The 23,386-nt window shown below is 39.5% G+C and overlaps 1 protein-coding gene across 2 annotated transcripts; it reads left to right on the forward strand.

Moving 5' to 3' along the window:
• Positions 1–298: 298 nt before the first annotated feature.
• Positions 299–22,922, forward strand: GNAI3 (G protein subunit alpha i3). 2 transcript variants are annotated; one of them, XM_083445869.1, is made up of 9 exons: positions 299–560; positions 8,086–8,128; positions 8,882–9,023; positions 10,893–11,050; positions 14,491–14,619; positions 18,530–18,659; positions 19,195–19,348; positions 21,435–21,647; positions 21,755–22,922. In XM_083445869.1, exons 1-8 carry the CDS (start codon positions 443–445, stop codon positions 21,623–21,625), a joined length of 1,065 nt encoding a protein of 354 aa, XP_083301995.1. In that variant the 5' UTR covers positions 299–442; the 3' UTR covers positions 21,626–21,647; positions 21,755–22,922. The 2 variants fall into 2 exon arrangements, 1 of the variants encoding a protein (XP_083301995.1); XR_014512568.1 differs by having other exon boundaries at positions 328–560; positions 19,195–20,952; positions 21,345–21,647.
• The last annotated feature ends 464 nt before the right edge of the window (positions 22,923–23,386 follow it).

The following is a 23,386-nucleotide window of genomic DNA, read 5'->3' on the forward strand; positions in this document are numbered from 1 at the left end:
GCCCACCCCCCCACCCCCGATCCTGATGGGACTCCATCAGGTCCAGTCCTTATGGCCAATAGTCATAAGGTTTGTAAGATAGTCTACAATACATGGTAGGTGTGATGCCCTGAGAGCTGTCAGCACCCACAAACTACAGTTCCCAAGATTCTTTTCGGAAACTAAGCGGCATAATACAGTACTCCTTTGGATCTATGATGGGGGCCTTAGTCAGTCTCCCCGCGCGCCCCTTAGTGGGAGAGGGAGACGCGTCCTTTGACTACATTTCCCAGGGTGCCTTTCAAGCTCTCGTCAGTGGCCCGTGGAGAGGCGGAAGCTGGACGGGTTTCCGGTGCCTCTCTCCCCCCGCTCCTCCGCCCAGCTCGTTCTCCTCCCGAGTCCGCGGCCGTTGAGGAGAGCGAGAGGTGCCGCCCGCCTCTCCCGTCCTGTCGCCGCCGCCGCTATGGGCTGTACGCTGAGCGCCGAGGACAAGGCGGCGGCCGAGCGGAGCCGCATGATAGACCGCAACCTGCGCGAAGACGGCGAGAAGGCGTCCAAGGAGGTGAAGCTGCTTCTGCTCGGTAAGGAGAAGCGGGCGAGGAGGGTGCGGCCGGGGCCTGCTCCGCCGGCGGCCCCGGGGTGGGGCGAGGGGCAGAGGCGGGGGCAGCCGGGCCCCGTGAGGAGAGGACGAGGTGGCGGTTCTCTCTTAACTGGGCGCTCCCCGTTGGTGGCCCGGGCTGGCCCTCCCGTGGCTCCCGGGCACGTCCCGCAGCTTACTCGCGAGCAAGAGGGAGCGAGGCGGCCCAGCCCAAGAGCTCCTCTTGGTGCAGCTGCCGCTTTCTGATCCAAAGGACTTTCGTATGTTTTATTTTTTTAAGGCCCTAAGTAGTAAAAGTAAAAGTTCTGCAGGCTTAAGGCTAGAATCCCAGGAAGTCAGTCGCGACTAAACTTCGTGGGAGAAGATCCTAGGCCTTCCCCAATTATTTTTTTAAATAGAAACCTTCCGATCAGGTTTAAGGAAGTTTGAAGGATGATGGTTTTGAATGGTTGTGCAGTTGCCCCCCACTCACCCACTTGCAGTAGACCTTGAGGAAGGAGAACGGTCTACCTTTCACATCTCCTTGCTGTTTGTTTCGTGTGTTGATAAGGGTTTGTTCTGCATTTGTGTTTTAAAGATCCCTTTTCCGACCCTCCTCCAGGTTTTTACATTTGCAGAAGTACCTCTCTCAAAAAATGAAATGAGAGAGAAACAGATTCCTAGAACTAGTATGTAGGCAGTATCTGATGCCAAGTGCCTGCTTGCTCCTTTTGCTACTTCTCTAGAAGCTTGGAGGAAGAGACCCCTGATACCTTGGACAGCTTGCCCCTTTGCCATGAATGTCAGAAAGAGGGTTAGCCTCAAGCTGTTTGTCTTGTACGTATAGGGGACAGTGGAATGGTTTCTCTAGCAAAGAGCACAAGGATTACCTGTCTTCTGTTAGTGGCATCTGGCAAGTGTACTTGATATTCTTAGTATTTTTCTAGCCCCCCCCCCTCTTTTCAGCCAGAACTTTTTCTCCTGAACTTTTTTTTCTCTGGTGGTGCATCTGAAGACCTATGTTAGATAACAAGTGGCAGAAGTTGCAATTGCATCGCCTTTTCATTTGTCGGTTTTAAGTCACTGAGGCCACATGTCATTCACTTCAGTTCTTTATTTCATTAAATTAATGAATGTAGCCATTGATTTCTTTAATTTCAGGCTTTTAAATTAAAGCAACCAAGAAAAAGTAACAAATGACCCAGTTCTTAAAGTACAAAATCTTAGATTTTCAAAAACCTAAAATAGAAATCACAGCAGGTGTGATAAACAAGAAATTAAAAATAAGCATTTTATAACTGCAGGTAGCTTCCAAACAAAGTTTTTAAAAACTTGGTGATGAAGTTCCTTATCAATGTTTTCTAAAGAAACTTAATGCTCATAGGATCAGGTAGTGAATGACTGGAGGACAAGAAAGCAGAGGATAAGTTTTCTTAATTGAGAGAATATAAACCTGTTGGGGGGTTCACCTAGGAGTAGGTGTTTAGCTTAAAAACAACCATGATGTCCAGGATAAACAGCCATGTTTACAGATAATGGCAGATGGTATGGTATAGTAGAGTACAATCCTAACCAATCCATGAAGAGTTTCTAAAGAGTTTATCCAGATTTGTTGGTTGGAAAACTATGCTTTATTTATTACCACATTTTATTGTGTGTTCTATTGTCTTTGTTCTTAAAAAATGTTATTGTTTAATGCGCTTTTATAGTTTAAGGTCCTAGTTGTACTGACAATGTTGCATTAATTTAAAAAAAATCATTCGACTTGAAAGTCATGCATGTTGGGGTGGGTCGGTGGGAGAAACCCTTAATTAGACTGAGGTGGAAAGAGGTATTGGCCTCATTTGCACATAACACTAATTTAGCACAAACTTAAAGGCTCCTGGAAAGGAGATTGTAGCTGCTTTGCTCCTCCCGTCATTTTCCTGCTGTGCTGCAATTGATTACAGCATATAGTTTATGCGTAGATAACTAAACAAGAAGCCTAGGTTCTGATGGCATGCTAAGTAAACCATGGCTTAGCTTAGTGCAGCAGCAAAATGGCAAGGGAGGAGTTTGGCTTAGCATTGCATGTGAATCAGGCCATTGTGATCAAAGCCCACTAGAAGTCAATTGCAGTGGCAATGAAAATGCAAAATTCTGCATTAGGAAAGGTATTTTTAAAAAATCAGCTACAGCTACAGTTAATGCTGTGCACTGTTGTAACCCATCCCATGTCAAAAAGGCAACTTTAGAACTGGCAAAAACTAGAAAAGGACAATTTAAATGATCACAGCTATGAAATCTTTCCCATGAACACTGGCTTAATGAGAAAGATGGGGGCACAATAAAATTATTCAAAAACTACTAAAACAGGGATCAGAAGTTTGTGGCCTTACAGATGTTGTTGGAGTACAACTCCCTTCAGCCCCAGCTAGCATGGTCAACAGTCCAACATCTTCTGGAGGACCACAGGTTGTCCATGCCTCCATTTAAGTTAGAAGAACTATGTCACACGGCCATGTCAGCATGTAATGTTAAGCCATTAATTTAATGGTTTAGTAAACTATCCTGTGCCCAGCTGCATGCAGACCAGCCACTCCTGCTTTGCTCTGCCCCTTTTTCTAGTGGAGAAAGAAACCATGAAGCATCCGGTTTAGCATTATGCTCATGGATTGCTTCACCCCAACCAACTATGATTAGGAAGTCAGCATGATGAACACACACATAACTGAAATACTATGAATATTATGAGGTCTGAACCTGTATTTTTAATTGGGAGAATCATGATTTAAACCCCCTTTAGGGGGCAATTTTATTACCATTGTGCCTTAGAAGAATTATCGACCTTTCTTTTTCTGCATTCGTTTTTTCTTTCCTTTTTGGCAGCATAGAATTTGGCAGCACACTTTCCCAAAGTTTAGTTACACCAATCTTCATCCCAAGTTTTCTTGTTTATGCTTGTTTGTCTGATAGCTCAGTGGTATACCATTCTACTCAGACGTGAACTCTTCTGAGTTCAATAGGGCTTATTCACAGGTAGGTGTGTGTAGAATTGCAGGCTAAAGAATGTAAGTTCACAAACTGGTTCATAGGACCCAAAATGCTTTCATGTTTTTATGCTGTACAGAGCTTGCATGTAACTGTGCATGGAAACAGTATTTTAAAAAAAAAATGCTGAAGGGAAAGGCGTGACTGCCTTGCAATGCATTCAGAAGAAAAGATAGAATTCCTAGTATCTGTAATAGAGCTTTACACTAAACTACTTTGTTTATGGAGCACTCCTGCATTGATTGGGTTGAATGACTTCATAAATGGCTTTGATTCAATACTATTTTAAAACTAAAATTCCATTTGACAGTATGGCATAGTCTTAATTTGAAGGAGCTAGTCTTGATCAATCAACTTATAAGTTTATTACTGAACTTGGTGGGGTGAGTGTGCATGCACATGTGTGCAAATTCATTTCCTTGTATTACCAAAACAATACAACCAAAGGTTCATGGGTACATTAATTAGTGTCGGTCCACAGATGGTTTATGATTTGCAGAATACTCATTTTGTTTAATAAACATGATGGATTTAAAAGGGATATAGACAAATTCATGGCTACTAGCCATGATGGCTATAAGATGCTTCCAGGATCAGAGGCTCCCATGTCTTTGAATACTAGTTGCTAAGAAAAAAGACCAATTGTTCTGTATAGATGGTGCTATTGCCATGAAGGATATAGTAAAGCCTGTAGTGAAGGAATGATGAGCAAGCTAATTAGTTCACTTCACCTGACTGTGTTTATAACCACTGAAAATTCACATGAAAAAGGAAATGGTTTTAGTTGCTGTTTTTAAGAAATCAGTGAACATAAAATGACTGGTGTTTACATAATGAAATATTCCTCATATTCCTCAGTTAGTCATATAGGACTGATACACACATATAATACTAAGCCATTGGCCATTAAACCATGGTTTAACATTGCGTGTGAACCCTGCCCAGCAGCTTAACTATGGTTTGTTAACTGCCAGCAAGTCACACTAAGAAGCCATGATTTGTTGACATGTTCTAACTTCAGCTTTGCATTGCATACTAACCAAGCACCCTTCCTTTAGTGTGGTTTGTTTGGCAAGTGTCTGAGATGGGGTGGTCAAAGGCATGAGACAAGAACAGCTGGAAAACAAACCAAACTTTGGAGAAACAAGTCGTGGTTTCTTTGCCATGACTTTGATGTAGGCCAAGCCTTCATTAATTTCATACATTTCTGGATAATAGTAAAGATTTTTTTTTCTGTATCATTTCAGTATCCTAACAGTTTTGCACCCAGTCATGTAGGCTTCTTTGAGAAAGGCCCTCTTGCATGATCTTCATCCTGATTTATTACACTATGCAATACTGTAACATTCACCAGCCTCCAGTTCAAAATGATACTGTATTCTTTTAAGAAGGTTTTTTCTTTATGTTGCTGTTCACAATGCCTGATACCTGTTGTATTTGTGTGTTGGTGGTCTTCAAACAGAGCTCCTCAGATGGAGTAGTAAAGTGTTCTGTACGTCCTTGGTGAGATTTACTTTTTTGTGCCGGGGGGTATTCTGGAAGCAGTTACGTAAACTGTTGAATTGTGTGATCATAATTTCTCTTTCTCTCTGGTCATACAAAGGTCACTTACTTTTCCACAAACAATACTCTAGTCTGTCTCACAATAAGCGCAATTAGGCAAGTACAAAATTCACTTTCAACCGAAGTGTGAAGAAATTATTTGGCGTTTTACCAACAGTCAGCTACTAATAGATGTCTTTCAAGCTTCTGAAATACATAATACTTAGTTGAGGAGGCAGCATTGTAGACACATTTTCAGTCCTTTGGCATTTGATCCTTAGTAACAGACCAGTTACTAAGGATAACTGCAAAAGATTTCAAGGATAAAGGGAATCTGTACAACTGAGAGAATGCTGCTATTACCCCTCCTTTATCCTCCCCACATCTCTCTGCTCCAAACAACACCTCTATTGTTCCATTATTGTTTTGCCTCTAGGAAAAACACTTTAATGAAGGGCCACTCCATTTAGCTGACGTATAGCTCTTGCGTGATTTTCCTATTGCCGTAAATCGCTAAATTTACAGAAGTTGCATTGACCTGTCTACTCAAATAATGTATATTATTTGTCTGGTTCAGTATAACTTTTAGTTCACAAACCAGTTGAACCACAGTACAGTAAATAGGTTCTGTCTCCCTTCACTTCAGTGGGAATAATTGTACATAAATGGAATAATTCTGTGAATTTTCAGGCTGCTTCACATTTTATAAAATTAATGAATATACAGTGTGGAGCCCTGTGACGTGTGAGGAATGGATGGCATTTTTTGACTGCAGGCACACACCATTGAGAGCTAGGGGGCATTTGTACCTGATTTTTTTTTTTTTGTGCCATGGCATAATCCCCACAATCTACACAAATGATTAAAAAGTGTGCATATTATAGTCATTGTGCGTACAAGTAGTATACTCAAAATGTACCTGCTAATTTTGTGCTGTGGCCTTGAGTAGTAATATTATCTTTCACTTCAACTAAACTTTCTTAAAAGAAGGGGAACCTAGCTAGGTAAAGCCTCTGTCTAATGTAGCAACATGAACCTCATCTAATTACTATTTCTATTAACTAAAGCTTTTTCCTCTTTAGAACAAGTTGACTGTTTGTAATTTTATTTCTTCTGTTTTGAGTTGGAACTTAAGGAAAAATGCCAGAACCACTCATGATGAAGCCACCTTGCATAATAAAACCCCAACTGCTGTATCTTCTCTGCAAAGTCACTTCCGAAGGAGTGACTGCAGTGAAGAAGCAGCTGCGGGGGTGGGGTGGGGGAGTCCTTAAACTTTCCACTTTCTGCTGGCTTTCTCTTGCAAAGCCCCACTCTCTGTCCTCCCCTGTCTGGGTCCCTGATCCATGTTTGCATCTTTTAGTCTTTTAAAATATCTAAACCTAAAACCTAAACCTAAAATATCTAAACTTTGCATGTTTAGTCTTTTAAAATATCTAAACCAGTTGTGGGAAAGCTTTGGCTCTCTGTATGTTGCTGAACTATAATCCCATCAGTCCCACCAATCGTGGTCAGTGGCCAGGGATGATGGGAGTTGTAGTTCAACAACATCTGGCTGGCTAAGGGTCTCACAAACCTAATCTAAACAAAGCACTTTTGTTCAGTTTGGGTGTCAGTGTATCTTTGGGATCTAATGCCATCTTGTTAAGTCATGAGTAGAATATGTTTGCTTGCTTTGACAATAGAAGGCCGCGTTTTAAAAATAAGAAATTAATGTGAAATGCACTACTGAAGCTATTGTTTTTTTTCCTGTACACTTCATGCTACCCAGTTCACCAGTAATTGTGGTCTTAAGACCTGGATCCTGAAAATTTGGACACTATGCTTACAGTATCCTTCCCTACTATTCCGTTCTGACTTCATTTGGCAGCACAACCCCAGTGTAAAGAAAATCCTGTTCTTCTTGTAGCAGAACTTAAAAGCAGCTTGGTATGTGATCTGCCACCTGAAAGGGAGTTAATATTTTAAACAGTATATTATTTCCACATGATTAGGAGTGGCTCAGAGGCATAGCAATTGAGAGTTGGCTCTAAGAAGCAAAAGCAGCTGCTGATGAAATACATGCAAGCTTCTTTTCCCATCCCGAGACTTTTATTTGGTTTGCGCAATACACTTTAGAGACAACCTTCTCGTCTTTGGGGAAAAGTAATTGCTAGGGTTATAGCCAAGGGATTTTGAAGTATGTAAACAAGTAGCAACATTCAATTTATAAACACATAAGAAGCTGCCTTATACTAAGCCAGACTATTGAGCTATCCTACTCAGTATTATCCACTGCGTATGGAAGCAGTTCTCTAGGATTTCTGATAAGGGTCTCTCCCCCAGTCCTACCTGGAGATGTATAATTGAATTTAGGACCTTCTGCATATGAAGCAGTTGTTCTGCCAATGATTTATGACCCTTCTTGGAAATCTTGGGGAATTCGTGTTTCATAGTTCTGTACTAACCATGCAAAAATTAGGTAATTAATTTAGAAACTCAAAACTTCAGTATATGCTGCTGCAGGCTTTGGGCATACATCTGTGTTGTCACACGTACACACAAAAGGAAGTGTGTGCTTAAGTGTTTTATACACATAATTATTTGGTCTTTATGTTTCTGACAGTCTTTGAGAGATCAGTAGTGTCTTGCTGCAGGAAGTATGAGAAACATTTATAAGTAGGTGATGGGTAATCCTGTATACATATGTAGGTATCCAAGTTATTTGTATAAAGAATGCAGATGTTCATTTTGTAAATCCTGACTTCCAGTGAGGCTTAAACTGCCAAAGATTACTTGCAGCTGTTGCTAAGAGGCATGGGAATTAAATTATATGTAGTGTACTGGTGCATGGATGCTTCTGGAACAGACGGTAGTTGATATAGAAAAATAGTTAAATTTTGAACTCACGCACCAAGATTCTGCTTTCTCAATTTCCACATCAAATTAAAACAGGTTTGCTTATTTTTGTTTTATAGGCGCTGGAGAATCTGGTAAAAGCACCATTGTGAAACAGATGAAGTAAGTAAAGTGGCATATCTTTTAGACTGGTACCTAATCCAATTATACTGCAGACATTGCCTGCACATGGAGGATCTTTGCAGGGTTTGAAAGAGCTCTGTTATTCCCCACTTCCCCCTGCCATGAAGGCAGTGTGAGGGGACATCTGGGGACTTGAAAGCTTGTATGCTGCTCCTTTTCTTGTCATATTGTGCTGTTTGTGCAGATGTCTTATTGGGCTGTGAGATTACAAAGCTATTGAGCCCTGCCATGATCCTCTCTTGGTGCTATGCCCATGGTGCTAGTGAAGTATGCTAATGTGCTATTGCACAAGTAGATCGTACTTCTGCTTGTGCAAGGGAGTGGGGTTCCCCGAACTTTTTGCTGGTTCATCCTTCCTGCTGCAGGCCCTGCTCCACCTCATTCCAGAGGATTTCCCAATCCCAGGGAACAGTTTTTGAGAGGACAAAGGGACTGCAAGGGAAACAAGAGGCAAGAAAGCCCCATTATCTTGGCAGTAGTTAAACTACAACCCAATATGTTTAGGTGGATGTAAGGAATAAAATTGTATTTGTTACTGTTTTGTCCTGCCCTTTCTCAATGAGGGAATGTATGGTTCTCTTCCCCCCTTCTCATCATTATAACAACTCTGTGAGGTACCGTAGGTTAGTCTGACTGACAGTGACGGACTCAGTACTTACTTAGTCTAATGGCTGAATGGGGATTTCCCCACTGGGCAAAGCACCAACTGGTTAGTATTTCTTTCTTTTTCAGAATCATTCATGAGGATGGCTATTCAGAGGAAGAATGCAGACAGTATAAAGTGGTTGTCTACAGCAATACTATCCAATCCATCATTGCAATAATAAGAGCAATGGGAAGACTAAAGATAGACTTTGGTGAAGTTGCCAGAGCTGTAAGTGTATTGTATTGATTTAAAATTACTACTGATTTACTAGTAATGATAATAAAGTGCTTGTCTATTAAACTGGTGGTGGAAATACCACTACCATCTTGTGTTTGTGTATATATTTGATCCAAAAATATGAGGAGTTGGTAAACTGTTCTTGTTGTTTTGAAGTTATTGTAATGTTGCCAGTAGATGTGAAGGACTACCTTTTCCCATGTGAACCTGACAGTGCATTAAGATCTTTGAGGGCTTTGTCTGGACTCCTCTGCTTTCAGATGATTGGGTGGTGGGTGGTAACTGGGAAGCAGGTCTTTTTATGTTTAGGAGTGCTGTTGTGTATTTTGTCTATTCAGCTCCAAGCATTGACTCCGCCCCCCTGCAAGCTCTTAATTAACTTTTAGATGCATTCTGTTCTAGTTCGAAATCTCTGTTAAAATGTGGATTTGTTTGCTCTCTGCTGTTTTATAGATATTACTGTTTTTAATGGTTTTTATGTTACTAGTTGTCTTATGTAAGCTTTCCCTGGACATGTAAACATTGAAGGGTGGGGTACAAATCCCTTAAATAAATAAGTGCTGTCAACCTCTGAGAATGTTCTTTTGTGATCTCTTAAACAGCTCGAGACATGTTAGGCAAATTTGTAGCTTCTGCCACTGTGCTTCTTTAATTAATCTATCAGTACTCTTTTGTATAATTAAGTAGGAGGACACCTTGCTGAAACTGTCCATCTTCCTGTATATCAGTCATTTTTCCCATTTAAATTCAAGCTGGTGATTTATTATTATTATTATTATTATTATTATTATTATTATTATTATTTATTTCAACTTTTTAGTTGCTTTATCTTGCCCAAGGCAACCCAAAGCAACTTACAACCAACCACATGTAGTGTGTGCTCCCAGTTACTCATTTTAGTCATGGCTTGAAGTTGCTTGCACCTAACGCCATAGATGACATAAGACTTGGGAAAGGTGAACATGATTTGATTGGACTATTTAGTCCCAGGAACTTCCCCATACTTTCTTTAAAACTTTAATTATCCATGATTTTAAAAACTTGTTTGGTATTCAGTGTTGATGAGCATTTATTTCAAAAATTTCAACTTCTTTTCCCTAATTTGAAGCTATATTTCTTGTATTTGCAGATAATCTGTTTTGCTTAAATTGTTCTTTTTCCAGCTTAAGACAGTGCTCAGCTACTAGTTTTGCAGCTTTAAAACTTTTTAATTCATAAGCGTAAGCTTTAACTATTTCTTTGGCTCTTGCCATTCTTATCACAATGTGATTCATAGCTGAGTAGTACTATTTAAAGTAGTCCACAGAAGCTTATGCCATAGGGCAACATCCAGTTGTGTCTGTAGAACAGACTTCCACTCATGCAATGGGGCTTCCTCTTCTCCCTCTTGTAGTCTCCCATTGCAGATCTGCTCTGGAGGGTTGTGGGGCACAGAGGGCTCCAGAGAGGAGGAAAAAGAGAGGAAGTCCAATTGTATGAGCAGGTCTGCTTGTGCAACAGTTGATATCTCCAATAATAAATAAATCTTTAAGGTGTCCCAAACCTCTTTATTGGATGAGCTTGTTTCCCAACCGCCATATCAGACTGCAGTATACCTTCATTTTTGGTAGTTCTGATCAGCTTAGCTGATTCTTTGAATTCTGGTTGTGATGCACATCAAATAATGGTTTGTGCAGTTAGCAATTTGTTGTTTAGAAGTCACATTTCAAAGAAGGAAACAGTCTGCTGCTGGGGGGTAGTAGGTAATCAACCATACCATTGTAAACTTGCATTGAAACACTTCCCCTAATGTTGGTTGTTAAGCATATGTTATTATACTGCACATGATAACAGCAGTGTTTAATTTGCCTTCTTCTGCAGGATGATGCCCGTCAGTTGTTTGTACTAGCTGGAAGTGCAGAGGAGGGAGTCATGACTCCTGAACTGGCAGGTGTGATTAAGCGGTTATGGAGAGATCCTGGGGTCCAAGCATGCTTCAGCAGATCAAGGGAATATCAGCTTAATGATTCTGCATCCTAGTAAGAAGCTTTTTATAGATTTTAAGCCCTTTCACAGATAAACTCATGCTCTTTTAACCACCCACGTAGGTGTTATACTTACTTTGTCAGAACTGTTGTTTATTTTGCAGAGTTATTATGGCAAGAGCGATGAATACTCCCAAATAATTTCTGTGGTATTTCTCAAAAGGCTATGGGGAAACTTGATGTGAGGATGCTAAAATGCATTTCAGGAAAATTCCTTAAGCCTGACAAACTGGACAGTGAACAGTTAATGAAGGCTTGGTTTTGAAGATTCCATCGATTATGCTTAATTGATCAAAGCAAGTTTTGTGGGTCAAAGGAAAGGGCGGAGCCATCAGTCCCAACACCACTCACTTTTCTTGTCTATGGTATACTGGACGCTTGGCAACCTGCCTTTAATGGCATTCTTGAGGTCTCCTTCTCAAAAACAGTGGTACTAATCTTTTTCATTTTGACAAAAATGTCATCTCCCCAATTCTCTGTGTTTATTTTGTCTTGTCTGAACTTGGGGAAGGACTGTAGCTTGCTGGTAGAGCATCTACTTTGTATGCGGAAAGTCCCAGGTTTAGTCCTGGGCATCTTCAGGTAGGACTGAGAAAGACTGTGGCCTGTCATTTGTTTAAACTTAATCATTGAGGACAATTGAGGAGTGGCAACAGTCCTTTGGACACTTCATGAACATATTATTTCTTTCCAGAACTGCATGAACCTATTATTTCTTTCCAAAACTACATGAACCTGTTATTTCATTTCAGAACAGTTCTTAATATTCTCAGGGTATAGGTGTTTACAACACTTCCTGGAGCCTTTTTTTTTTTTTTTTTTTTGCCTTTACAGTGGACCCTCTGGATATGAACTTAATTCGTTCTGGGGATCCGTTCACACCCTGAAAATAACGTAAATAGAGGTGCGCTTCTGCCCATGCACAAGGCGTGCAGAGCCCTATTGCGCATGCAGCGAAACCTGGAAGTATACACTTCCGGGTTTGCTGTGGCTATAACCCAAAGATTCCATATCCAGAGGGATATGTAAGTAGAGGTACTACTATTTAGCTTGAAGTCACAATAAAAGAAGCCCTTTATACCCATAACAGCAGTATGAAGCTGGCTATGATTATAGGGAACAAGTATCATTCTTGAATAGATTTTCTTGGCATTGCTGTGCCCCTTTTTTTTTGTAGAACAATGGTTCTTATTTGCATTTTCCAGTAATTTAAACCAAGATATTCTTAAGAACCTGCGGATTATCTATTTTGAGATAGATTTTTTTTTTTTACACCAATGTATGCAGCATATCATAGGACAAGGGCAATAAAATCACTAATTCTTTGCTGGTTGATAACTTGCCGAACCAAGTCTTTGTACTACCAGATAAGGTAGATCTAAACCAGCTTTACTTCTTCAGAGCTTGCTGCTGAAACGTGACTATACTGTATACAGATGATTAACCTGCATGGAAAGAGAGCATATCATCTGTTTAAATAATTCACTGCTTCTTGTTTTCAAATGAAGCTCTTAACTGTTTTCAGGACTTGAAGTAGCTCTTGTATTCTTTTGGCAGCATTTTACATTACAGCCAGTTGCTTGGAGTTTTCATTTAATCCACTCACATTTTGGTTTTAGTTGCAGGTTGCTTTTCCATTGCCTAATCTAAAAGCAGGACAACTCGCTCTTCCTTCTAGTGTGGGCAGAAAAGTGAGGTATAAATGAATGAAATAATAAAGTTATAGTACTGTTTTGCATAGCTGTAGTTTAAGTATAGCTCGCAGGATCTTTGTTTCCCAGCAGAAGTATTTTTATTACAAGTAGCTGAGATCATAAACTTTGCCCTCCCTAGATAATTTGTTAACATCAAACCCTAATCAGGAATCTGCTTCAGCAAAGGAATAGCATCTCAAGACAGTAATTATATTCTTTGAGTTACTTTTAAGTCATCTTACTGCTTTGTGAGACTTTATAGAACCAAATGAGACTGGGCTCTCCGTTAAAAGGTTCAGCTGTAAAATACAGTTAAGTGGCAGTGCAGAATAAGGCTGCCCTTCCTTCTGCTGCAGGAGAAAATTAAGCTGGAGCCAAAGTACTATATAGTAACTAATGTGTTGGATATGGATGTGGATAACCCAGATTCAAACCTTGTTTAACTGATAAAGCTCATGGTACCCTTAGGGCAAGCTACTGTATTTCATCCTTGGTTCCAACACATTGTGATTTTCAAGACAGTGTCTGTTGGTTCTTTACGCATATTTAGAAGTAAGTAAAGTCATAGATACTTGTAAAAAGAAACCATGGGGAATAGGAGTATTACCTAATAATACCTAATAATATAGTGCAAGCCCTAACCTGCTGCCCTCCATACCTTTTGTACTACACCACTCATCACCCTGAGCCTGCACACTTTTTAGTGCAAAATATCTGTAGGACACCATGTTGGGGAAGACTGACAGAGGAAATCTCCTAAGATGTCAAATACTGTATATAGTCGTCACTCCTTGCAACAACCCTTTTAATGTAGGCCTGTTACTGAGTGGGGATCTGTGAGGTTGGGGGACAGTGGCTTGCCTGAAGTTAACCAGCAAGTTAGTGACTAAGCTAAGATTTTAATTGGTGACATAGTCTCGTCACTCACTTTTCTTAACTGCTGCATTACACACAACTCCTTCCTACTGATCTCCATGAAGTTTCTCTCATCACAGCAACTCAGGCAATGATACATACCTCAAGCTTGCAATCCTACCAATCTATAGTGCATACTCTTCAATTTGTGTCTTGTATTTCTCCCCTTTGCCTGCCAGTATAGAGGTAACTATCAATTCTTTCTACATTGCATTTCCTACATGTATATATTATAACTCTTTTTTAATGTTTCAAATAAGCACCATTTATATAAATGTTCTTTATTGAATAACTTAAGCAAAAAAGACAGGACCTTCCTTAAGGAGTTTACATTCTCATCATCATATTAGGGACTACTTTGGCTCAAGCTATTATATTTACTGATTGTTGTAAAACTCGAGAATTTATAGTGTGAACATTGCTACAGTAATGATGTTTTGGAAAGCCTGTATCTTAAAACTACATTTTAAGGCAGCTCTTAATGTAGCTTTCTCATAAAGAATCCCAAATATATCCATTGGCTCCAGTTTCAACTGAGGTTGCAAACTTAAGTAACTTTGTTAACATAGAATAAATTTCAACAGTTAACATCCGGTAAAGCCAGTGCTTAACTGGCTTCAGGGTAATCTACAACTATATGACAGTCATGACACCCTGGAAGAAGAAGAAGAAAAATAACATTGCAGAAGAATTTTTGATTTTTCTCTAGATGAGAATAAGGCATAGAAGAGGAATATAGGAGTCGCTCACAAAAATTGTGTCTTAGTCCAAGAGAGTGGATAAAAATGTATTTATCTCCTTTCTCCATCTCCCTTTCCCCTTTAGCTATCTTAATGACTTGGACAGAATATCCCAGCAAAGTTACATTCCAACTCAGCAAGATGTTCTACGGACCAGAGTGAAAACGACAGGCATTGTAGAAACACACTTCACTTTCAAGGACTTGTATTTCAAGTGAGTTACATTGTGGGTTGTAGGGTCCCACTTACATATTACTATCACACCACTGTTCTTTGGGTTGTGGTGTAAAATTTATGACTTTTACATATGCTCATGTTGTGCAGGCTTAATTTGGCTCCGGCTTCGCACAGTGTAAAATCTCTGTCCTTCAATTCTATTCTTGCTGGAGATTTTTGGTATCAGTTCACTTTTTTATTTTCATTGTTTTGTTCTTTTCAGCTGCTTTTATGTTGGGATCACAGACACAGGTACTGAACCCTTCCTTTACAGGAGCATATATACTAAAAAGGATACTGACTACTGTTTTACATTATTTGTTGAAAGCCCCACCATACCGACGTTCCAATTTGCCACGTGTTTATTTTCCCGTGTTGCAGTTGGAGCTGAAATTAACATGGCTTTGTGAAATGTGCATGGCTTTTTCAGCAAAACTGTGTAGAGAGAGTACTAACCAGTCAGTAGAACAGAACATTGACCGGAAGCATGCACATGTGTTTAAATGCTTGCCATTTATAGAGCTTGATGTAGGACAGGGGATGTGTATTTCCCCCTGGAATACATACGTAGTGATTTGAGACTTGCAACCCATGTACCTCAATGTAGCTTGCCACCATCTTAATTGGTCGTCCCTACAGGGATTGCTATATGCTCTTTAAATGCGGCCTTTAAAGTCCCTTGGCTCTGTTTTGACTATAACTTCCATCAAGTCCCATGTCTCTGTAAAATATACTGCCATGCGGAATAAGTGGGACTAGCAAGAGCTCACATCCTTCATGCTGCAAGATGCCACCATGTTTTGTGGTAGGGTGGGAGCCTTGCTACAGAGGTCATGGAACTCAGAGAAATGTTAGACAGTCTGAGGTTTACAGGAGGAAAGTGTAAGGAGCCCTGCTCTATGAACACGTATCCACCTTAACAGAATGGGCCTGACCTAGGCAGTATCCCTTTAAGTATGAATTCTTCCCCTTTGCCTCCCATCCTTCATGCCAGCCATAAGGATGCATTGAAACCCAATATTCCTCTACCTGCCACTGTGCTATTAGAGAAATGCTCATTTCTGATCATATGCTCCACCATAGCCTAGTTACAGTGCTTTATCTTGACAGATGGTAATAATAATAATATTAATAATGTTTTAATAAAGAATTTTATATATGGCAAAATGAGTTACTACCTTTGCTTGGATTTCTGCTGACAAGGCTCACTTGCACATGTCTTTTAATTGCACTCCAGTTGGTTGGGATAATGTTTAAGAATACTCTTGTGTTTATATTATAAATGCACAGCAAAAACAAAAAACAAACCGAAGGAAATTAGGATTGGGTGAATGTCATGTTAAGTTTGGTTCTGGACATCAAATCACAGAATGGCCTTTGGAAAATTATCGTTGATGAGCTTGTGTTCTGTATATGTAAAGTGGGAATAATGAACCCCATATATAGAGAGGATGAATGAGGAAAACTCCGTAATATATATATGCTGTATTAGATGAGTGTGACATAACTAGTGGATCAGATCTGCTTCTCTGCACTCTGGTCCAGTAAATTGAGCCTTGAACTTGGGCAGTTCAACACCTCCCTTCCCTTCCCTTCTCTTAACGTTATCTCAAGTCTTCTTTCCTCATATGTAGAACTGGACTATATCAGCAGTTGTTACTACAGTTTTTAAGTTTGTTTAAATTATTAACTTAAATAAAACATTTTTGGAGCTCCTTGGCTTCTCACCTTTCCAGTATATGAATTAGTTGCCCAAAATTGCTTTGGTATGTAGTATCCAAAATCAGATGTAATGATAATTAACAAAATGCTGTAAATTGTGGCACAGCTTGATAGCACGTTCTGGCTATTAAACTACCAGTTAAAGAAGGGTGTGAGTATTTTAAGACTTTTTCTAAAGCAGCATATCATTTTCTGTCTTGCCCTATTTACACCTTTGCCAGAGGGCCTAACCAAGTTGGGAGGCAGCCTTCTTGGCCGTATGAATGTAGGTCAGGGTAGCCAACATAGTGCCCTCCAGCTGTTGGACTATAATTCTTGACCATTGTCCATACTGTTGGGCTGGTGAAAGTTGGAGTCCCAACAACATCTGGAGGCTGGCCACCTCAATGTAGGTGAGGCAGTAAAAGCTGTCAAGAGCACAGCCGTAAGAACAAAGAAGACTCAATAGGACTTCTGTATCCATTCCTGCAGTGGGCTTTTTGTTTACTAAATAATCTCATGCACAAGCTGATAGGATGGGTGGAAGGCAGATTCTCTCTATCTCTTTCTCTTTCTGTGTGTGTATCTAATTCTACCCTGCTAGATGCAGAACTTCAGTCACAGAAAGGGAGAGTTTAACCTATTCTTAAAAAATTCCTGATGCACTATGTGGACACAGCAGTGTATATGTTGTTTAAGTAGGTTCCTCATTTAAGCTAGCCAGTCTTAATGTTATGGAGTGTCTGTTTAGTTTGTTGTGCCATTCAGCTAAACATAAAATAAGACCATATTACTCTTTAGGGGAAATTTAACTAGAAACTAGCAACACCTTGCACTATGGTGTTATGGCTTGTAAATGTTTGCTGCTAGTTAGCTTTCCCACAGGAAACCACTTTGTAAGTGCATTGACCATTCTGCAACAGGAGGTTGCGTAATCAGCCATTGTTGTTTAGCAGCCACCAAACAAAATGCTGTTCCCAAGCAGCAGAAGATGATAAACATCGTATGCTAGCATAACATTCAGGTTCTGTGTTGTGCAAGCTTACCCACCTGTGTGATATGTCAAGAGAGATGTCCTTATGTTTTTCTGTGGCATTTCCTCCTTTCTATGCCACCTTTCACTCCAAAAGGAAATCATTGTGCTGAATATGGGGTAAATTGTTATAGTCTACTGTTGGAGAATATGAATTCACATTGCAAAAGTGAGATTTTGCTATTTTTGATTTATTTTTTTGGTTTTTTCTCCAGCTGTTAGAGGCAGAATAGTTTTATACTTCAAGGTAAATATTGCCTTCCCCTTACAGAAGTAGGCAGGCCCGTCTTCCCAGTCCACTTACCTTGAATATTTGATAAAATTCACATTGCTGCTATTATGATCCTGTTATTTCATGTGACTCTTAGATTTCCTGGATCAAATGCCCATTCAGTCTCTACCAAGAGATGCTAATCTTGTTCTTATAGCAGTCCAATGAAGTACTATGCTCAATAGACTTCACTGGAAATTGTCTGGAGTTATGCATATTGTTCAGACTGTATAAACAAATAATGTTTTCCCTGGACTGTTCACTACTTAAATATTTCTCAAGATTACTAAATTATACCATATGTTAGCAGTTTATCAGCCTCTGCAATAACATGTTTCTGCTAAAGCAGATTGATAACACTGCTGAATCCTACCCCATGTCAAAATCATTCTCTCTTATTTCCCAACTTGACTCCCACTCATTAACCTGAAGTGGTAAGGAAACCATGATATGTGGTGACTACTGCTGACAATTTCCCACGATCAAATTATTAGGAGATCCATAATTATCATGACTGAACATACTCTTATCTTCTTGGGCTTTGACTTTGAGAGCATGAGTTTGCCAGTAGAGGTAATACTAAGCGGAGGAGGAAGATAGTGTATTGTGGGAGCACTGCATTCATGCAAGCAAGCTAGTTCTGGAGGTACTTGGCCTAGTAGTCTCAATGACTCATCTGGCTTTTAGTGATTATTAGAAACCCTCTTATCATAGTTTTTGCTAGGATCAGCATGTTTCAATTCTTCAGTAAAACAGTGTTAGAGCAGCATAGGTTATGCTAGTGGCAAAGGCTCATTCAGCTTTGTAACAACCCTATGGTGTGCTTTTGACAACACTGTACACTGCACTGTACTTTATGGCATAATGTAGCATGATAATAAAAGCAATTTCTCTTTCTGCCAGGATGTTTGACGTTGGCGGCCAGCGTTCAGAACGTAAGAAATGGATCCACTGCTTTGAAGGCGTAACAGCAATTATATTCTGTGTAGCTCTCAGTGATTATGACCTTGTTCTTGCTGAGGACGAAGAAATGGTAGGTTGCCATAGAGTTAAATGTTGGTTACATGCTGCATTACGTAAACTGTGGTGGAAATTGACTTTAAGCTTTATGTAGTTTGTTTAGGACAACTTAATTTAAACGACTTGTGTTTTGAAAATTACTAAGGCATAGAAGCAAACATTTCTTGTATGTCTCCTCAAATTTCCTGCAGTGAGCGCTGGCAGCAGCACTAATTGGCAGGCTGTGTTTAATAAAATCTTCCTTTCTCCCACCCCCCACCACTGAATCTGAAAACTACAGTAGTTCTTAGCTGAGAAGGAAATAAAGCACCTGGGTGAATTTTTGTGAAATATTATGTAATTGTGATAACTGAAAAGTCTTTTTGTGACCCATGTTTTGCCAAAGTTTAGGAATTCTGATACTTGCCCAAATGATTACTAGTACTTTCTTATCTGAGCATCAGCTTTGGCTAAATCACATTATTTGCACTAGTAGCTTTGTTTTCATTAGTGATTATGCAAAGTTGCTGGGGTATTACCTTTTCAACGAGATGTTTTCCTCCCCCCAGAATCGTATGCATGAGAGTATGAAACTCTTTGACAGCATTTGTAACAACAAGTGGTTCACAGACACATCAATCATTCTTTTCCTAAACAAGAAAGATCTGTTTGAGGAAAAGATAAGGAGGAGTCCACTAACAATTTGCTACCCGGAATACCCAGGTAAGGTAAAAAAATAATGGGGGAAATAGGATGAAAACAGCTTGTTGCTTTTGGTTTAATGTGTATTTGTGACCTCAGTACATCATATTTTTCTTTGTCCCATCATCTATCCAACCTTTTAAAAAATACAGATCCCTGTCTGATAATGTTCCTGCTAGATGAAAACAGATATGTTAGCATTAGCTTAGCTCTGTTTACTTATTGTCATGCTGGCTTGAATACTTCATGTTCTCTCTTAAAGCCCGAGGTTGACTTTTCTGATGGAAGGAGACACCTAGACATTTCCCCCCAAATTGAGTCCTTTCACTATGTGTGATATGAAAGTGGTGGTTTCTCTCAGCATTAAAATTAGTTTTTTATAATCCTAGTTCTGAAACTGATGCCCTATCACCAGCAATTTATTATGGTCTTCATTGTGAGTTCTGTTGCCCAAACTTTCAAAATTTGTAGCACAGTGTAGTCTTCCCTCACTGCTTTGTTGTGTCCTATTTCCACAGAATTTCTTCCTATGAATAAGCAAGTCATGATAGTCCCAACAGCTGCAAATTACTGCTTCATGACTGTTTGCTATTTTCCTCATAGAGCGGTCCTAAAATTGTGTCTTGGCTTTGTAGCCAACAATTATGCTTCTGTTACCACATGGTTCTGCCTCTAGCTGTAATGATGACGTCTAGACCAATCAGAAATGATCAGACTGTGTGAGATATATGGATAGGCCTTTTAGTTAAACACTCTTAAAAGATGAATCATGCTTCTTACAGGGAATAAATAAGCAGTCAAACCCCAAGCCACAGCTTTAGGTGCAAAGTACTGTCATTCATGACACCTGTTTATGTTCTCTTGCAATTGAAACTGGTAGTTCTTAAACCTCTTGGTTTTTTTAAAGTATTAGAGCTTTTTAATTTTTTTTAAAAAGCATTGCTTTAAAAACAAAAAGAGGGCGGAGCTAATAGCTAGTTTAAAAACAAGTGTAGGATAATTTATTACAAAAGCCAAGAAAGAAATAGGTTTTCAAGAACAATGAGAGTTCTGTGGCACCCGAGTACCACATTTTTTTTTTTCATAAACACAGTTTTAAAACATGGATAGGAGGGGCTCATACCTCAGTTGCAGAGTGTATATTTTGCAAGCATGAGGTCTGAGGACCAGTCCCTGGCATTTGTAGCTAAAGAGATACCTTATAGCCAAACTGAGCTGAAGGAATACTTTATAGCCAAACTGAGCTGAAGGAAAGCTGTTACCAGACAAAGGAAATGGTATTGATTAGATAAATTAGATAGTCTGCTCACTATAAGCAGCTTCATATATTCATACATTGGAGGCTGCAATCTTGTACTCAATCTGATTCGATTTAGTACTTTGCTAATGGCACCCAGTGACTGCAGCACTATATGCACTAAAGAAGCAAAGAAGTAAATGGTAAAGATTTCTGATCACAAAAGATTGGCATATGCCCTGTTTGGGGAAATGGAACTGTGATTGTGATTCTTTAAAATGAACTACTTTTTTGTGATTGCTTCATCTAAGAGGTGTAGACCCAGTTTCCTAGGGCTAGATGCATTTCTTTAGCCTAAAATGATGGCAAAGTGTGATGACTGGAAACAGTTACTTAGAATCATAGAATCATAGAGTTGGAAGAGACCACAAGGGCCATCGAGTCCAACCCCCTGCCAAGCAGGAAACACCATCAGAGCACTCCTGACATATGGTTGTCAAGCCTCTGCTTAAAGACCTCCAAAGAAGAAGACTCCACCACACTCCTTGGCAGCAAATTCCACTGTCGAACAGCTCTTACTGTCAGGAAGTTCTTCCTAATGTTTAGGTGGAATCTTCTTTCTTGTAGTTTGGATCCATTGCTCCGTGTCCGCTTCTCTGGAGCAGCAGAAAACAACCTTTCTCCCTCCTCCATGTGACATCCCTTCATATATTTGAACATGGCTATCATATCACCCCTTAACCTCCTCTTCTCCAGGCTAAACATGCCCAGCTCCCTTAGCCGTTACTTTTCTTTTCAAAGACTTGTAAAGTCAATTGCAAGTCCTTAAAATGGTGTTAGTTAGTAGAAGTTGTCATTTTTTCCCTCCAGGTTCTAATACATATGAAGAGGCAGCTGCATACATTCAGTGCCAGTTTGAAGACCTGAACCGAAGAAAAGACACCAAGGAAATTTACACCCATTTCACCTGTGCCACTGACACAAAGAATGTGCAATTTGTTTTTGATGCTGTTACAGATGTTATAATTAAAAACAACCTGAAAGAATGTGGACTCTACTAAAAAGAGAGCGTAACAGTGAAATGTAAGTTTACGAACTTTGTAGTCTCTTCTGAGCTTTAGCATTGCATAAACAGCTGCCTGGCTATAACATGAACTTCACCTAATGAAATAAAATTATTTCCATTTCAGGATGTTGCGTTTTAAGAACTGGACTGTTTATTTGCTGCCTTGTGGGACAGCTGCAAGCATGAACAGGACCGGGGAATGAAAACAGCATGCAAAAATCCTTGCATTCTTTAGCACAATCTTCTGTACTAGGGACCTTTTTATTGATATGGGATGCGGAAGTTAAAATTCCAAAAATGGAACTACTGTTAAGTGTGATTTTTTTTAAATCATCCAGGCATCATATGGATTGCATAGTCTCAAATGTGTACAGCTGTTACGAAGTTGAGATCCCAGACCTTCAATATGTAGCTTCCTTTCTTTAATAAGCCACCGCTGCTCTGTTTTTAAGGTTTTTCCATCAAAACTATATATTTACTAAATTTTATTTCCTTATTTGCAAACAGACTTGTTTTAAAAACAAACAAAAAACACTTAACTATGCACATGATTGTGACCAGATCACGCAGAAAGTATTCCTCTTAGCAGGAACCTTTTGTTTTTAAAACTTGGTATGGTCAGAACTTGATATACAGTAACTGCAACTACTTAAAAGGGCCTTAGGATTCTTATGGCTAAAGCAATGGCTTCTTCTAATGTATAATGTTATGAGTCTGCTACATACACTGTAAGGTGCTCCCACCCCCGAAAGAGAGATTTCCTGTAGCAGGGTAACAAGTCTTGTCAGACTTAATGGCTGGGGGAGGGGGTTAGCCTGGTTTATGCTGATTACCAAATCTCTGAGTGTGCTACTAATGTAGCAGATGGAAATCTTCTTACATGAAATGCCTGAATTGGCTTCTAGGTAGAAAGGTGAGTTGTAAAATTACAAACTGCAGGGGGTGGGGAGAGAGTGCTGCTACAAAGCTACTTAATCAACCACTTAATTGTTTGTGTGTGTGTTTGGTCTTAAACCAGTGGGGAGTTTTGTAGACAGTGCAATTTGTTCTGCATTTACCAGGGCCTTTTCTCATAGGAGATTTCAAAAATGTATCAACCGCATGCTTTTACTTTGTAAATGTGGTGCCAAGTTCCTGTTTGCCATTGTTTTTACTGTAGTGATGTTATTAACCCGAGTCAGTTCATTTATTTGCTGAAACCATTACATTGAGACTCTTTTCCAATTTGTCATGTACAGTTTCAACCTGATGTAGTTATTGGCAATATTAAAATGGTGAGTTAAAAATCTTAATGTTCCTCACTTTATTGGAGCCATTTCTAGAAATGATCTAGGGATCTTTGTCAGTCTCTCTTAATAGCATTTCCAGGTTCTGCAAATAAAGATTTTAGTTAGCTGGATTAGCTTTTTTGTAGTGCTGAACCTTCATATAAATAACCGAAACTTTCCTGTCTTGTTTCTTGAAGAATATGGTGTCAGGTATTTTCTGTGTGTTGACACAGATAAGGCTGAGAATTGTGGCAAGTTATTTCTACCATTAAGTCATATCAGCAAGATACAGCAATAATTTTCTAAAGCATTTCTTTATGACTGTTTGTTACCAAGAATGATGATGATTCTTAACAGGAAAGAGTGGTAAAATTCTCACTACATGGTAGAATATTGCAGATCACTAGCTTAATCAGTTTCTCTGTGCACACACTATCATAAAATACTCTTGGTGAATTAATGTTTAGCTTGCATCAACTCTATTCACT

This window comes from Podarcis tiliguerta (assembly GCF_965153285.1).
Source record: "Podarcis tiliguerta genome assembly, chromosome: 6".
NCBI classification, from domain to species: domain Eukaryota; kingdom Metazoa; phylum Chordata; class Lepidosauria; order Squamata; family Lacertidae; genus Podarcis; species Podarcis tiliguerta.

Bases quoted from the DNA above. Each gene is read 5' to 3' on its own strand.
- GNAI3 (XM_083445869.1), top strand. From the start codon at position 443: ATGGGCTGTACGCTGAGCGCCGAGGACAAGGCGGCGGCCGAGCGGAGC. The intron at 14,620-18,529 runs GTGAGTTACATT...TCTTTCTGCCAG, and splicing joins TTCAAGGACTTGTATTTCAA to GATGTTTGACGTTGGCGGCC. The intron at 19,349-21,434 runs GTAAGGTAAAAA...TTTTCCCTCCAG, and splicing joins TTGCTACCCGGAATACCCAG to GTTCTAATACATATGAAGAG.